Source organism: Dermacentor variabilis, chromosome 10 (genome assembly GCF_050947875.1).
Source record: "Dermacentor variabilis isolate Ectoservices chromosome 10, ASM5094787v1, whole genome shotgun sequence".
Taxonomy (NCBI): Eukaryota; Metazoa; Arthropoda; class Arachnida; order Ixodida; family Ixodidae; genus Dermacentor; species Dermacentor variabilis.
In genome coordinates, this window is record NC_134577.1 from 69178587 (window position 1) to 69196856 (window position 18270).

Below are 18270 nucleotides of genomic sequence, written 5' to 3' on the forward strand. Positions count from 1 at the left end.
GTGTGGGGGAAACAAATGCAGTGCCTAGTGGCTTAATTGAGGCGATATTAAACTCATTATAGCACTTAATGGGTCGCGACATTATTACGTATCACACATCGAGTGTTGCATTCATGAGTATTATATTATGTTGCGTAATATATGCAGTCCATCCAATTTCATTTAAGTGATATTTATTCTGCATTCACTGCAAGACATAATAATGACGCCAAACGTTACTCGTGCATAGGAGAATATAAGCGTGAAAGCTGAAGGCAAAAGAAAGCACGGCAACATTGCTACTACTGAATCGCTACGATCGGGTGGATGTCTTATTTTCCCTTTATTCATTACTTCTCTCCACCTTGCGGGTTTCCGCAGAACTACTACGTCATTGCTACTACTTGTAAATCATACATTGACAAAGTAACACTAATCAAATCAAGCCCATCAAACGAAGATTGGCGCAATCAACAAAACCACGGTAATATTTTTTATGCAAGAAAGTACTTGCTGTAAAAGTTACAGAATCAACATGATGACAGCGTAAAGAAAAAAATCCGCCCAAAAGTCGACAAAATAATCGAAATAGTGATTACACATATCACTGATTGCAGCTCGGGAAACGAAACGAATGTGTAATTGTAGCTACGCCACCACATTCCCCAGCAGTAATTCGATATGCATATTTAACCGAAATTTAAATAGTACACGAAGATCACGAATACAATGCAAATCATATTGGACCTACGCTCAAGAAATAAGATCTTGATTCATTCCACACTGTGAAGGTGGTTGGCCAGAGAAGTTTAGTACATGACACGGAGGTGACACATAATTTTGAACAAAGGTACGAACTCATTTATTGTCTTCATCGGTGGTCAGTATTTTGCTCGCAACTGTAATCACATTCTTTGGTAACGTGAAACCGATACACGAACGCCACTGGGTCGTCGGTTGGGCCGAATCGGTGTGGCATCTCAAGGCTTATGCTTTCAGCACGAAACGCGTAAACCACTCTCTTTTCGGTACCTGCACATCCACAATTGCATCACCGACAACGACAACAGCGGTAGCGTCATCGCGGTTAATTCAAGCAAAGTGAGTAGCCATGAACTTTACGGGACTACGAGAGAATGCATTCCTTGCTTGCTTACGGGAGCATGAGCCATTGCTCACGAGGGCATGAGCCATTCATGATGAGAGTTTTCGACATGCCGTTGTGCATGTCGTATGCATGATTAGTAAGAATTTAAGCACTGTTCGTTTCACTTTACTGAGTGCTTGTAGCCTCTGCCTTACGGGGCTAGGAGTCATCGCCTATTTTTCCTGGTTTCTGGAGCGTGAATGCTTGCGCGGGTATGAGTGAGACTACGAGATGCCGCCATAGCGTTAGAGCGCCGCTCCTAGGCGTCCGCTCCTGCGTTGAGCGGCGGCGTGCCTCGGCGTAAGCGAGCGAAAGAACACAGGGAAGGATGAAAGAGCGAACGCGGAGTGCAGTGTGGTATAGCGGTAGAAAGTCGGCGATAGCGAAGAGAGCGCGTCAAGGAAAGCAGCGGAAGGCACTGTAGCCACCATCAGATGGCGCGCAAGTCGACGTATCCGGGGCTTTGCGTATCCGTGCCAGTGGCGTCGCCGGCCCAGCAGGGGAAAGAAAATATCACTGCCCAAGCATTCCGTAAAGATGGTTACCAAGCGAAGCCGAAACGTGCAACCCCGATGTTTATGACTGGGTAAATCCCGACAGTTCATTGAACGTCTTCATAGGTTTCCGGATCCTCGGTAGGCAGTTGCTGCTTGCGCTAGGCTGCGTGAGCCTGTTCTTGTGCGCGGGCTGCAGCACTGGCACTGCGTAGACGAGCTCGTTCCCGATTCTTCTCGCGGCGTTGCTGGTCGAAAGGTGCCTGCTCCTCGGGAGCCCGTATGACGCGTGACATACCGATTTCGGAGCCCGAGAGAGACTGCTGCGCGTGCGCTCTGCTGCGACGGAGAGCAACGGCGTCACCACTAACGCAGCCAATCACGCGCCTCTCTTTCTCTGTTCTTTTTCACGCATGCACATGGGGTTACGCCGGAGGAGTTTTCGGTGTACATGAGACGGACGGACGAATCGGCTAGCCATATACAACTTCGCTGTAAAAAAAGAACCAGAAAGTTCCCTTTCGCGCATAACGTTGCCGCAAGCGTTTCCCGGTAAAAATTAAAGTTGCATGGGTTCCGGTTGCTGGGAAGCGACAACTGAGTGGCCGGTCCATAAATAGCGCCGCGCGTCGCGGCCCTGCCAGTCGGTGCGGTGATCGGTGCAATGCCTGAATATATTGCGAAATGAAAACACGTATAGAGCTGCGCTTAAGTTTCGCTGTAGGGAGTATCGTAATGGTCGGTGAATTTTTTGGTGACTTCATTTTCAATAGTTTCTGCCGGAGGGAGGAGGAGGCTGTCACTAGCTCGTTCGTCGTGGGAGGGCCCCGAAGGGAAGGACTTGTGCTCAACCGAGTTGCTGAGTTGCTGAGTTGCGCAACCGAGTTGCTGAGTTGCCTGGATATGGAGAAGGGGACGGTCGCTCTTTCGTCCGCTCGTTCAGGTTATTCGATTACATTGACAAACGTCGTAGATGGTTCCTGCGTAATTTTTTTCAGTATCTCCTTCAGCTGGTAATTGCGGATTGAAATAAACGCTCTAGTTTTATTTGAAATGTGTGTTGTCCTGCTGATTTTACCAGGTGCCGAGACTTCGATGCGAAATTGATGAAAATTATCTTTCACCTTAATGTTCTGTTCTCATAGCCAACTTGTTACCGCGAACTTAGCGAAAACGGTTTCGAAACATACTTTATCAGTCTAACCCGACTGAGTGTTTCTGTTTACGGTCCCTCTAAAGAACTGCGCCGGGCGTGAGGCATTGCGTAGCACTGCGGTGGTTCGTGGTCACCGTGGTTGACTATGGTTTGCGCAGAGAGACGAGATGAAAAGATTTACCTGGTCCCAGGCCATCGATAATTTTTTTGGCAACTTCAGTGTAGAAAAAATCCGCGCCTTTCTTCGAAAGCTCCTCCAGCAGTTGTGCCATTTCGAGCTGCACAAGCTTGTCATCTGCCTTGTGGACGCTGTTGAAGATGGACCTGTAACAGCGAAGTTTAAGGCGCATACAACATCTTCAACTAACTTCAAGTTCAAACAATCCAAACAACAACATATGCTTAACAGACCTGAACAAATCGTTAATCTAGCAAGAAAATCTGCAGTCCTTTTAGTTATCTCAGCTCTGCCGCTATGCAGAAGACTGCCTGTGTCCGTTAAAAGAATACAGTGTCAATTATTAAAAGCTGCAGCTTCACCCGGAAGGTGAGGCATCGATCGATTGCAATGGCAAATTAATGCACAACTATGCGAAGCAAGGAAATAACAGTTTTATGGGCCGCGTAAACTTGGAAACATTCACTTACTAACTGAATTAACAAGCATGATCTTAGCGCGCAGAAGCAAACGTAAACGCATCACACTCGATGAGCCCGGACAGTCGCTGTCAAAACGCTGGTTTGAGCAAACGCGGCAGCAGCAGCGAGCGAAGTGACCTTCGTGCAGTCTATCGCTTCAACGCAAGAGCGTCGAGAAGACAGCGCGCACAAAGGTATTGAGCCATCTGCAGACACCTTTCAAGGTACGGCGCGCGCGACCGTGAAAAGTACGCATGTGTCGTGCGGGACTGAGCCGCGATCGTCAATTGGCCCGGGCGCGAAATGCGCAGTTGCTGCCGGAGCACAATGCTTCCCACCCCCTCCCTCCGATTCCCCCCACGGCTTTTCGCGCGACGGAAGACGGCGGCTTTGCTCTCTGCTTTCTTCCTTCACGCGCCCCAAATTGAGCCGCGATTGTCGGCTTCCCTCGCGTGCTTTCACTTGCATTTAGAGCACACGACGCGCGGCGATGGTGTTGTCGGCCTTTGACTTTATACGGGACATCACGGTGACGGCGACGGCAAACAATGCGCCTAGAGTGTCGGTATACTTAATGTCGCAATATTAAAAACAGGCGTTATTTAGAACTGCATGCTTTTGACAAACGATATGGTGAAGCTGACTTATATCACGGCGATCAAAAGTTCAATATTTTCACTAATAGTAAAATACCTGCTGGGGTAATTGGCGAAACTGTTCAACATGCCTGTTGTCCTCTCTGTGCGTGTTTTCTTCGCGCTTCTTGAGTTTAGGTATTCTGTAGTTTTATTTTGACGGTTGTTTTGCCTGGTTTCAAAACAAACGTGATCACCGTAACGAAAAAAAAAGGAAACGCATATGCTCGGTATACCAAAGTTACATGAAAAGATATGATATGGGTCCTATATCAGGGGTTCCACGTGTCAAAATTTCAAAATATGCAAGTGCCACGTCATCATCATCATCATCATCATCATCCTCATCATCATCATCAGCCTGGTTACGCCCACTGCAGGGCAAAGGCCTCTCCCATACTTCTCCAACAACCCCGGTCATGTACTAATTGTGGCCATGCCGTCCCTGCAAACTTCTTAATCTCATCCGCCCACCTAACTTTCTGCCGCCCCCTGCTACGCTTCCCTTCCCTTGGGATCCAGTCCGTAACCCTTAATGACCATCGGTTATCTTCCCTCCTCATTACATGTCCTGCCCATGCCCATTTCTTTTTCTTGATTTCAACTAAGATGTCATTAACTCGCGTTTGTTCCGTCACCCAATCTGCTCTTTTCTTATCCCTTAACGTCACACCTATCATTCTTCTTTCCATAGCTCGTTGTGTCGTCCTCAATTTGAGTAGAACCCTTTTAGTAAGCCTCCAGGTTTCTGCCCCGTAGGTGAGTACTGGTAAGACACAGCTATTATATACTTTTCTCTTGAGGGATAATGGCAACCTGCTGTTCATGATTTGGGAATGCCTGCCAAACGCATCCCAGCCCATTCTTATTCTTCTGATTATTTCCGTCTCGTGATCCGGATCCGCCGTCACTACCTGCCCTAAGTAGATGTATTCCCTTACGACTTCCAGTGCCTCGCTGCCTATTGTAAATTGCTGTTCTCTCCCGAGACTGTTAAGCATTACTTTAGTTTTCTGCAGATTAATCTTTAGACCCACTCTTCTGCTTTGCCTCTCCAGGTCAGTGAGCATGCATTGCAATTGGTCCCCTGAGTTACTAAGCAAGGCAATATCATCAGCGAATCGCAAGTTACTAAGGTATTCTCCATTAACTTTCATCCCCAATTCTTCCCAATCCAGGTCTCTGAATACCTCCTGTAAACACGCTGTGAATAGCATTGGAGATATCGTATCTCCCTGCCTGACGCCTTTCTTTATTGGGATTTTGTTGCTTGCTTTATGGAGGACTACGGTGGCTGTGGAGCCGCTATAGATATCTTCCAGTATTTTTACATATGGCTCATCTACACCCTGATTCCGTAATGCCTCCATGACTGCTGAGGTTTCGACTGAACCAAACGCTTTCTCGTAATCAATGAAAGCTATATATAAGGGTTGGTTATATTCTGCACATTTCTCTATCACTTGATTGATAGTGTGAATATGGTCTATTGTTGAGTAGCCTTTACGGAATCCTGCCTGGTCCTTTGGTTGACAGAAGTCTACGGTCTTCCTGATTCTATTTGCAATTACCTTAGTAAATACTTTGTAGGCAACGGACAGTAAGCTGATCGGTCTATAATTTTTCAAGTCTTTGGCGTCAGTTTCTTATGGATTAGGATTATGTTAGCGTTCTTCCAAGATTCCGGTACACTCGAGGTCATGAGGCATTGCGTATACAGGGTGGCCAGTTTCTCTAGAACAATCTGTCCACCATCCTTCAACAAATCTGCTGTTACCTGATCCTCCCCAGCTGCCTTCCCCCTTTGCATATCTCCTAAGGCTTTCTTTACTTCGTCCGGCGTTACCTTCGGGATTTCGAATTCCTGTAGACTATTTTCTCTTCCATTATCGTCGTGGATGCCACTGGTACTGTATAAATCTCTATAGAACTCCTCAGCCACTTGAACTATCTCATCCATATTAGTAATGATATTGCCGGCTTTGTCTCTTAGCGTATACATCATATTCTTGCCAAGTGCCACGTAGCTGAACAGAAGGAAGGAAATGTTTGCCGTATCGCGGGGCAAGTCCGCTAGGCTATTTCTTTATCTTGCCTCATTACAATATTACATCGCCTAAATACATTAACTCATTATTATTCAATAACCAATTACAATGAATATTACATTCAGAGCAATAGTGTGCATAAAAAAGTTGTAGATCTTCCTGAAAAACTCTCTACCCAGCTGTCTGTTTCTCTTACGCGGTGCATAATTTTCTTTTCAGTATGAAATAAACCCGCGAAAGCGCACAAAAAGTGCCCTGGGCTTTCTTTATTACTGGTGATATGGGATAAATGGATTTGGATTATAACGGCTTTTCTTGCATAGGACAGCGTCGGTGATGTACACTGACAAAATAAAGACGTAGAAACAAAGCTTATGGACTGCAAAATTTTAAGACACCGACAATTCGTTCATGGGAATGCGCGCGTACTTACAATGTGTTCTAAACTCTATTTACTAATTTCCAACTTTGTTGCTCTATCGCGGGTCACCGCTCATATTTGCTCAACTTTCCTTCTTTTATTTCCTATTTCGTCTCTTATTCGCATACTAGTGTTACCTGTCTTCCAGGGAATGCTGCACTGTGCATTTCAAGCTAAATTTATTTAGAAACTACAAATAGGGCAGCCCATCAAAAACACGGACATAACAGAGACACGCAGAACAGTGACCGGCGCAATCTGTCGTTGTCAGGTCTCGTTTCATATGCACTTTCTCTCTCTTTTTTAAAAAACTTTTTTTAAAGTAGATCGACTACCTCAGTTTTTTCCCTAAAGTGAGAAATTCCTAACACGGAGGCGTCTCGTTTCAGCTGCGCCACACTTACGAGAGCAATGAACCAAATTTACAAAGAATGGCGCGTGAACGATGGAGCCTAAATACGGAGAGTAGAGATTCGACTCGTACTTGATGTCAGTGGCCGATATTTCATTTTGATGCTTTGCCAGGGCGTCGGCGAAGTGTTTCTTGATAGGAAAGCCTTCCTTGGCCAACTTTATAGCGGGGGCGAAGAGATCCTCCCACTTCATGGTTCCTTTGAGCCTTTTGTGAAGTTCCTGGTAACCCCGCAAGGCTCCGGGCACAATCGATGCCTTCGCTCCTGGAATGCACGAAGAAGAACAAACGTTTTACGGGTGCCGAGTGGTTTACTATTCCCAGGCCCGAAAACGGCTCGGGGACACAGCCACCTTTCAAGTCCGTTTTTGTTACCGGCTGATACGTTACGAAGGTGAACAACCAATTCTTTCTTTAACCGCAGGAGGCACAAATTGATCGAGGGTTCATCACTGCGGTGTCCGCTGTAACTCACTGCGCATTTGCGGCGCGTAAAACCCCAATTTTCTTTTTATTGATGGGGTAACTTTGCATATAGGTGGCTTTATACGGTTTTTATTTTTGTATTTTTTTGTCAACTCGTAGCATTTGAAATGCATTTCCTCGGTTCCACAACGGACTGGCCTAGGTTGAATTGGTCTCAATTTTCACGTAAACTGATGGTAATATCGCTTTTAAACCACTTACATGCAGTTCCGCTTACATCCGACTTGATATGCGGAGTAAATATCTTGCTTAATCGTTTTCGAGTTAGCTTTGAAGAGGATTATCGGCGAAGTATATAAATGTATTGATAAAAGTTGTCAAATTTCTGTTAATACCTTGCGCATTATGAAGCCTCGCTGATCAGAACCACAAGTAGAGTGGAGCAAATAAGTCGGCCCTTCTGGGGCACAGCACGCCTGGGAAAGGGCGAACGACCGCCGTATCAGTTTGGCCCGCAGAGTGGCCGGTATCAGGCTGGGTTGCGCAACTTCTGATGCTTTATGCCTGCTATAATCACTTTGTATTCGTTTACAAGATAATGCAGGCCATTTGCGGGTGGTCCAAGCAGAAGTGGGCAGAATTGGAACGCATTTTAATTTTACTACAATTTTGTTTGTGATTGAGAAAGGCTAACAATGTTCAAACATTCGAAAGCTATTCTAAATGTATTCGTATTTATGAATGGTGACTATTCGTTTCGAAAACGTAATAGTAAGGGATAGGATGCGATTCAGTATGAAATATTCACGCATCCCAACTTAAAAACGCGGCTGTCCCTTCAACTAGCTAGTGAGCTACGGTGGCGATAGGAGCATGTCCCTAAAGGTAAGGCTACACTATCTCATGCTGGTACTCAATGCTCCAGGTATCTTTCCAATATATGTGTGCTGTATATTTACGTATCCTCCTAATAGGCGAGCCCTAGGCAAGCGATGGGCAAGCCGTGGAGAGGCTGTTATGATTTATATTCTATCTTTTAGTTCTGTCAATGACATTACAAATAGCACTGATTCTTATACTCTTTGCACACGACTGGACAATATACAGATAAATATGTAATCACGAGGATAACGTTCTACTCAATAACACGCTAGCAGAAATAACGTAATGGTGCGAGGCTAAGGTGTTCCTGATTCTATTTTTAGTATCTTGGTTTAACAATAACGTGCGACCTTAACTGGGCATCGCATGTTAACAACACTGCTTCTTCTGCTTATGAAAACTTTTTTTATTCCCAAAAGCTGCCTACGGCTGGAACCAACTAACGTCAAACCTTTAACTTACATTACATTTGTGGGACCTGTCGTTGAGTATGCTAATGTCGTACGGTCCACGCACACTGAAGCCAATATATTTCGAGACAGCTCTTAAGCCTCAACGGTTTATTCCGCAGGTCGCGCGCTGAAGACGATGACGCTGGCCATGATGATGAATATATATAGATGAAGAAGATGAAGGGGTAATATAATGCTCACACAATTTCCCCCGCGCGTGGAAGCGGCCAACCTTGCCACTGGTTCTGGCGGGAAACGCCGTATGAAAGGTTTTAAAAGCGAAATATTCACAATCTCTGTGGAACGGCAGCGGCCGTCGAAAGGCGAAACAACTGGAGTGACACGATAGTTAACTGGCGATGTCTCTTCCCGAACAATGTAGGGCCCGATAAAATGGGACTGAAATTTCTCGCACAATCCAGGAGCGCGAACTGGGGTCCACAGTAACACTTAATCTCCAGGGTGGAAGGAAACGACACGGTGAGGTGCATCATAGCGAATTTGGCGGTCTTGTTGACTGGCGTCGGTGTTGAGGCGGGCACGTTTGCGACACCGGGCAACGCGCGAAACGAACTGCTCACACACGGATGTGGACGAAGGCACGGGGACACCAAAGAAAGAAGCGTCGAGGATAGTGAGCGGTTGGCGACCATACACGAGGAAAGAGGGCGAGTATCCCGTAGTGCGTTGGACGGCCGTGTTGTATGCGAAAGTGACGAATGGTAGAATGACATCCCAATTGGTGTGGTCAGGGTTGATGTACATAGATATCATGTCGGACAGCGCGCGATGAAAGCGCTCTGTGAGACCATTAGTTTGAGGGTGGTAGCTGGAAGTCGTATTACGGATGGTATTTCACGCACGGAGAACATCGTCGAGAAGTTTAGAGAGAAAGGTCCAGCCGTGGTCACTCAAAAGGACACGTGGGGCTCCGTGCCGTAAAAAGGTGGCTTCCAAGAAAAAGGCTGCAACCTCCTCTGCGGATCCCGAAGACAGTGCGGATGTTTCAGCGTACCGTGTCAAGTGGTCTACAGCTGTGACGATCCATCGTTTACCGCCAGTGGTTAAGGGTAGCGGTCCATAGAGGTCGATACCAACGACTGAGAAATGAGCTTCAGGACATGGGACAGGTTGGAGCAGTGCAGCCGGAGGTGAGGTCAGTCGTTTGATGTGTTGGCAGAGCGAACAGGAAGCCACGTATTTCGCTACGCTGGTTGCAAGCCCAGGCCAAGAGAAGCGGCTGCGAATTCGCTCTTAGGTTTTGTGGAAACCAAACTGACCGGCAGTGGGATCGTCGTCAAAGGTCTCCAATATCTGGGCCCGAACTGATCGGGGAACGACAGGAACCCAACGGTGACCTTCGGGATGAAACACGTACCGGTATAATATCGAATTTTCGATCTTGAAGTTCAACTGCCGACGGAGCCGAGCGTTAGGTGTGCGAGATGATCCGCGAATGCGTTCCATGACGGAGTGGCAGTAGGAGTCATTACGTTGGCTAGAGGCAAACGCATGAGAATGGCTGGATGGGAGCTGGTCGAGAGCTTCGAGCGAAGGGAATGCATGCGACGCGCACCGCGGTTTCCTCACGGAAGGTGGTAAGCAAGCAGCGTTTGAAGACGGTGGTAAGGGACAACGAGAGAGAGCATCGACATCCTGGTGTTTCTTTCCAGACTTGTAGGTGACGTCCAAGTCGTATTCTTGTAAACGGAGTATCCAACGGCCGAGACGTCGCGTTAAATTCTTTAGCGTCGCCAACCAGCACAAGGCGTGGTGATCAGTAACGACCGTAAAGTGGCGGCGGTGCAGATAAGGCCGAAATTTTTTGACGACCAAGCAACGGCGAGACACTCTTGCTCGGTAATCGTATAATTTTTCTCTGCAGCTGCTAGCGTGCGACTTGCGTATGCAACCACACGTTCTTCAGAATTTTGCTTCAGAATTTTGCGTTGAGGCCTGGGGAAGCGGAGGACAGCGGTAATCTTGTCGGGGTCGGGTCGAAGGCCCTCCTTACTGACAAGGTGTCCGAGAACTTTAATGGTTTTGCTGGCGAAGTGGCACTTTATTGTATTCAGCTAAAGGCCAGCAGCTGAGAGGCATGTCAGAACTTCGTCGAGGCGCTGCAAGTGCTGATGAAAGGTCAACAAAAATATGATGATGTCGTCAAGGTAGCATAAGCAAGTCTTCCACTTTAGGCCCCGTAGTACGGTGTCAATCATCCGCTGAAATGTGGCGGGAGCATTACACAGGCCGAAAGGTATTACGTTAAATTCGTAAAGTCCATCGGGTGTGGCAAAGGCGGTTGTCTCCTTGTCTGCCTCGTGCATGGGTATCTGCCAGAATCCGGAGCGTAGATCAAGGCTGGAGAAATACTCCTCGCCTTGTAATGAATCTAACGCATCATCGATTCGGGGCAGTGGATGTACATCTTTGCGGGTTATTTTGTTCAAGGCACAGTAGTCTACGCAAAATTGCACTGAGCCGTCTTTCTTACGCACCAAAACGACAGGTGACGACCAAGGACTTGAAGATGGGCGTATGCTACGTTTCAGCATGTGGGCAACGTGGGTATCGATGATCTTTCGTTCAGCGGAAGAAACGCGATATCGCCGCCGGCACTGGCGTAGCAAAGGGGGGGGGGGAGGAGGCCGGGGGCCCCGGGTGCAATGGGCCAGTGGAGGGGGGGGGGTGTCATATATGTCTGAAGACACCTAGAAATTATTGATATCCTCGACTTCCTCGACTACACCCAGTGGGGGGGGGGGGGGGGGGGGTGTTGACAGAAGACCTAGGGTCCCGGGTGCCAGACGACCTAGCTATGCCACTGGCCGCCGGTGCACGATGGTAGTTCCATCTGTGTGTATGCCATGAGCCGTCGCTGAAGTCTGTCCCAGAAGAGGAGAGTGGACGTCGAAGCAGTCTTTACGCTTGGATAACAACGGCAGTAGCTCTCCCGTCTGCTGTGGCGTAAGATCGGAGCTGAAGGTACTAGCGAGATCAGAAGCAGGGACTGGATCCATAGCTGTGGGTGGTTGTGAAACACCAGTAGTCGAAGTAAGCACAGAGACAGGCTGAGTATCCAAGACGCACATGAGAACGGCGCCTTTAGAAAGCAGGACTGGCTCATTGGTTGTGTTGAGTACAGCCAAAGTGGCCATGCCATTGGTGAAGCGAACGAGGCTGGGTGCCAGAGCAATCCCTTTGGGTAAGCAACGGGCTGACAGTAAAACTAAAACGCCACCATCGGTGATGTCGGAGTTAACTGCAAGGAGTTGTTCGCAACCAGGGGACACCATACAATCGTCAGCAGTTCGTAAGCGAAGGCGCGGTTCGTGCATATCGTCGGAATTGTCGGTCTCTGTCAAGTTAACGAGGCGTTCACGGCTCGAGATGAAAGCCGACACCAAAGAGAAAGTCCCACCCTAGTATAAGCATGTGAGCACAGGAAGTCAACACTGCGAACTGGATATGGTGGCGTATCCCGTCGATCGAAACTCTAACGGTGCATTGCGCGATGGCCGAATCACAACATTATTTGCGCCTCGAGGAAGAGCTCCACTGTAAGGTGTAGTAACTTGGCGTAGACGAGCGCACAAGCCAGCGTGAATAATAGAAATAGCTGCTCCCGTATCAAGCAATGCTAGGACTGGTACACCTTCTACGCACACGAATAAAGTATTGGCCGGGCACGCTGTAGGAATTCTAGTCTGTGCGAGCCATGCAGCTTTCCCTCCAAAAACTGCACCATCTAGTTTTCCGATCGGTAGTCAGGAGTGCGGGTGACCGGTTGCAGGGGTGAGGTCGAGCGTCGGAAAGGGGAGGGCGAGCGGCGGCGGCCTGGACGGTAGTTGCGAGGCGCTTCGGGAGGTGGAGAAAGTGAGCGTGGGGAGAGCCGGCGCTGGTAAGGACTCGGAGGAAGCAACGGGTCTCTCTCATAAATATCGTAGCCACGGCGTTCGTGCTGTTGTCGTCTTCGGCAAAAACGCGATATGTGACCGGGAATACCACAATAATAAGCAATGGGGCGGGGCGTAGGCCGGGTAGTGTAAAATCCTGTGGCAGGCGAACTGGGTGGTAGAGTCGCCAGATGGTTAGGGGCAGTAGCAGGAGCAGGAGGCGCTGTCCGAACGAACGCTGGTTGCATAGCCGCAACCTGAGCATTCGAGGTGGATGGCGAAGGAGGGCCACAGCTCACAGCGCAGGTCATGGAGGATGGCTCCTCTTTGATGATGTCGCGCAGGCCAGGAACCGAAGGCTGAAGCTGGAGAACGGAAGGACTGAGGAGGCCACACGCTTGGAGCTCTTCGTGTATGAGACTCCGAATCAGCATACGCAGGTCGGTATCCAACGAAGGATGCGCGTCACCGGCGACAGGTTGTAAACAGATGGCCTTCAGTGCGTCCAGGTGTTGGCAAGTCGCGATCACATTGTTAACGGTATTATGGTTCTTGATCGCCAGTGCGTTGGACGCGACGTGAGCAATGCCCTTTAGGATGTGACGAAAACGATCAGATTCAGTCATGGTGGCGTCAACACGCTGACAAAGGGCGAGGACGTCCTTTGATATAAGATGTGCATGTTTCCCCGTGCAGTTGCGTGCGTCCATCAAGCTTTTTCTTGGCGACCTCAGAGCGGACGTTGGGAGCGCCAAAAATCTGCCGAAGCTGGTGTTTGAATGCCGTCCAGTCAGGCAAGGTGCTCTCGTGGTTGAGGAACCAAGTCCTGGCAACGTCAGTGAGGTAGAATGCGACGTTGCGAAGCTTGTGCATGTCATCCCACCGGCTAGACTCACTGAAGCGGTCATAATTGTCCAGCCAGTCATCAACGTCGTCACTACGAATGCCAGCGAACATGGTGGGATCGCGCTGCCGCGTGCTGACGGTCCATGAAGGAATGGCCGATGGGGCAGACACGTTGACGCCGGAGGCTTCTGGAGGATCTTCTTGGGGCATCCTGGCGGAAAGGTGGAGCAAGCGGCGGCCTGAACGAAGCTCCAGGAAAACTCGAAGGCGTAGAGGACCAAGGGATCGAAAGCAGCCTCCACCGCTTGCGAGACAGCTGTTAAGCCTCAACGGTTTATTCGGCAGGTCGCGCGCTGAAGACGATGACGCTGGCCATGATGATGAATACATAGAGATGAAGAAGATGAAGGGGTAATATAATGCTCACAATATCTCTAGCTGGAAAGCGCCCAGACAAAGGCAATTAGGTTTGTCCGCAAAAAATGCCGGCGCAGTGACTCACCGACTATTCTACTGACACAGTCAGGGCTTGCAACTTTGGCTCTTCCTGCAAAACGAGCTCGACTAAAATTTCTGCATCAAATACTACACAACCGAATAAACATAGATACTTCTGCGTGCGTTACCGTTTCTAAATCGCGCATAGCTCGTCATAATCATACATACACTAATCTAGTTCCTTTTAAACAAAGAACTTTTTAGTTTTCCTTTTTTTTCCTTGTTCGCGAGTGGAACAAACGAAATGCTTGTATAACGAACACATTATTATCGTATGATTTTGTCAGATTATTCGAAGATGTATTAATTAATTTAAAAAATCGTTATGTACTTTTATGAACTTATGATCGTCAAAACTTCAATTTCTCTGAAGTATAGCTAATATTTACTTCCATTTCTTTTTTGTTTTTGTATTTGTAAAGTCGTAATAATCTTTACTGACATGAAACATAAAGTGCATTATTCAAGTGTCTTCCTCTTTTCAATAATATCATTATTGTTGTAAATATGCTCATTGAAACTGTTTGATGTATTTTCATATCGCAGAACTGCTGCACATGTTTAGATGTTTTTTACCCTTCGTTATACAATGCCTGCATTGTATGCGTAATCATATGCCCACCTACTATGGTCTCGATATGAGACTGGCAGTATTGTAAATGAATGAATGAATGTATGAATAAATAAATAAATAAATAAATAAAATTACACGGATATTCCATATAATGCGTTGGGTGGAAAACTGGTGATCTGGTATAGTTGCAGAATGGGTGCCATGCCAAGGGAAGGGAAGCGCAGTCGAGGACGCCGAAGAGCTAAGGTGGTGAAGGGGTTAGTAAATTTGTAGGCATAGTGCAAGACAGATGTAACTGGGCATCGCTGAGAGGCGTTCGTCCTGCATTGGGCATAAATAGGCCCATGATGATGATACTAATGACGATATTGATCTTTCCAATGACGTGACTGTTAGTTGAATCAAATGCAGTTTCCATCTTTGCCGGCGTAGCAGCAAATGATCCCCACCTCTACGAGAGCTCAGGAAATAATGGAACGGCTAAACGTTTTATATTTTTTTTGTCTTACACGTTGTTTCGAACTCTGCGCACGAGAATAGCTTTGATTGGGTCGTTGTTTGTTTACTTGCAGCTCCTGTCCCGGCTCCCCTTAACGTTATAGCTGTAATAAGATTATTTATTATAAGGCACTAGGCACAGTCTAGTCGCACTGACAGTAGGCGAACGCTGATCGCGCGCACAGCCGTCACAAGAGCGCCTTCTTCGTCTTCCTCTTCACCACAATGGCCCCCGGGAGAGAAGAGGAGCCATCCTGGCGACTTACGGCGTACGTAGGATGAGGGGGCCATAGTACGGCTTAAGTCGGTTGACATGAACCATGTCACGCCCGCGATGCCTATGGTCGGGTGAAGGTGTCACAGGTTCTACAACATAGGTGACAGCGGAAGTACGGTCTATGACGCGGTAGGGGCCATCATAGCGTGCAAGGAGTTTGGTCGAAAGGCCAGGGCTGTGAGGCGGGACCCACAACCAAACAAGGGAACCAGTCGGGAAAACTGGTGAAAGCGCGCCACTGTCACGCCGCAGCTTTTGACGACCTTGAGCAGCGGTCGTAAGGGTTCGCGCGAGCTGCCTACAGTCCTCGGCGTATTTGGCGGCCTCAGACACAGGCGTGCATTCGGAAGCGTCGGGTCGGTATGGGAGCATTGAGTCCATAGTACACGAGGGCTCTCGTCCATACAGCAGAAAAAAAGGGCGAAAAGCCAGTGGTAGCTTGTGTGGCCGTATTATAGGCATACGTGACGAACGGCAAAACAGTGTCCCAGTTACTGTGATCCGAGGCGACGTACATAGTCAACATGTCACCGAGTGTGCGGTTAAACCTCTCTGTCAAGCCGTTCGTTTGCGGGTGGTAGGCTGTAGACTTGCGGTGAACGATGCTGCATGCAGCGAGAAGGGCTTGGATGACTTCGGACAAGAAGACACGTCCCCTGTCGCTGAGCAGTTCGCGTGGTGCGCCATGTCGAAGAACGAAGTTCCGCAAGATGAAGAACGCAACTTCGCGCGCAGAGGCCGCCGGGAGTGCGGCAGTCTCGGCGTAGCGCGTCAAGTGGTCGACACCTACAATTATCCATCGGTTACCCGAGGAACTGCAGGGAAGTGGCCCATATAGGTCTATGCCGACGCGATCGAAGGGTCGAGCCGGGCAGGGCAGCGGCTGTAGCTCACCAGGAGGGCGCTGTGGGATTTTACGCCGTTGGCACGCCGTGCAAGCGCGTACGTACTGGCGCACGAAATGATACATGCCGTGCCAGTAGAAACACTGCCTTAGCCGAGTATACGTTTTCAGAACACCGGCGTGACCATTATGAGGAGCAGCATGAAAATAAGCGCATATGTCAGAACGCATGTGTCGTGGTATCACCAGTAGCCATTTGCGACCATCAGGCAAATAATTTCTGCGGTAAAGAACGTTGTCGCGGACAGTGAAGTGAGCGGCTTGGCGACGAAGTGTTCGAGTAGAGGGTGTGGCGGATAGGTCGTGGAGGAAATTCAGCATAGTTGAAAGCAGGGGATCCTTACGCTGCTCGTCCGGCATATCAGCGACGTTGAAGGCTGACATGGATGCGAAGAGCAGAGACACTGAAGCCACATCACAAGGTAGCGGCGATCGGGAAAGCGCATCAGCGTCAGAGTGCTTTCTGCCCGATCGGTAGACAACGCGGATATCATATTCTTGTAAGCGGAGTGCCCATCGGCCTAGGCGACCTGACGGATCCTTCGAGGACAGCCAGCAAAGTGAATGGTGGTCGGTGACAATGTCAAAAGGGCGACCATATAGGTATGGATGAAATTTGACGAGCGCCCAAATAATGGCCAAGCACTCCTTTTCAGTTACTGAGTAGGTGGCTTCTGCCTTCTTTAAAGTGCGGCTCGCATATGCGACGACGTACTCGTCATAGCCGTCTTTCCGTTGTGCGAGGACTGCACCAAGTCCGATACCGCTGGCGTCCATATGTACCTCTGTAGGCGCTGTGGGATCGTAGTGTCGAAGAATCGGTGGCGAAGTAAGTAGGCGACGTAGTTGCTCGAAGGCTTCGTCACAGGAAGTTGACCACGCGGAGATGCCGTTGGTAGCGGTAAGCAAATTGGTCAGTGGTGCGATGATAGTCGCAAAATTGAGCACAAAACGCCGAAAGTAAGAGCAGAGCCCTATAAAGCTGCGGAGCGCCTTAAGAGTAGTGGGCGTCGGAAACTCTGCGACCGCGCGAAGCTTGGCTGGGTCATGAAGCACACCGTCCTTCGATACAACGTGACCCAATATAGTTAACTTGCGAGCAGCAAAACGGCACTTTTTGATATAAAGTTGGAGGCCAGCAGAGGTAAGGCACGTCAGTATCTCACGCAAGCGAACGATGTGCGTCGGGAAATCTGGCGAAAACACCACGATATCATCAAGGTAGCACAGACATGTTTTCCACTTGTAGTTGCGAAGGATGGTGTCCATCCTACGTTCGAAAGTAGCGGGCGCGTTGCAGAGCCCGAATGGCATGACGGTAAATTCGTACAAGCCATCGGGCGTAATGAAAGCTGTCTTCTCACAGTCATCATCTGCCATCGGCACTTGCCAATTGCCGGAGCGAAGATCCAAAGATGAGAAGTACTCCGCGCCTTGCCAGGAGTCGAGGGCGTCATCTATCCGAGGCAGCGGATAGACATCTTTACGAGTGATCTGATTCAGTCGACAGTAATCCACACAGAAGCGTATCGACCCGTCCTTCTTGCGTACTAATACTACAGCAGACGCCCGAGGACTGTGGTAAGGGCGAATGACGCCACGGTGCAGCATGTCGTCGACCTGCTCGTTAATGATCTGTCGCTCGGCTGCCGACACGCGGTATGGTCGCTGGCGTAAAGGAGGATGGGAACCAGTGTGTACGCTGTGAGTGACGGTTGCCGTACGCCCCAGAGATAGTTGGTCACAGTCAAACGACGAGCGAAAATTCTGAAGAAGCGCGAGGACTTGCTGGCGATATGGAGGCGGCAGATCGGCGTCTACGACAGATTCAAGAACGTCTGACGACGACGACAATGATGATGATGATGTGCACGGCACGGGAGAAGTGAGGGCGTCGAATTCATAACAGGCCGTGTCGTCGGAAACATCGAGAATGTGAAGCGGGTCAAGGGGCTGAACACGACCGAGTGATTCGCCGCGCAGTAACGTCACATGGTAGTGAGACGGGTTACACACAAGCATGGAGGATAATCCAGACACAGTGGTGAGGACGGCAAATGGGAGAGGTAGGGCCTTGCGACGTAGA

The 18270-nt window shown here is 48.9% G+C and overlaps 1 protein-coding gene across 1 annotated transcript in view; it reads right to left on the reverse strand.

Annotated features, from left to right (window-relative positions):
• The window catches only part of LOC142559608 (scoloptoxin SSD14-like), a 52699-nt gene extending 45509 nt beyond the window's left edge, over positions 1-7190 (reverse strand). Inside the window, exons 1-2 of the mRNA XM_075671184.1 lie at positions 7004-7190; positions 2958-3100 (exon numbers count right to left, since the gene is read on the reverse strand). Of these exons, the coding sequence (XP_075527299.1) occupies positions 2958-3100; positions 7004-7125 (265 nt within the window). The 5' untranslated portion in view covers positions 7126-7190. The remainder of the gene's footprint in view (positions 1-2957; positions 3101-7003) is intronic.
• Positions 7191-18270: the final 11080 nt, after the last annotated feature.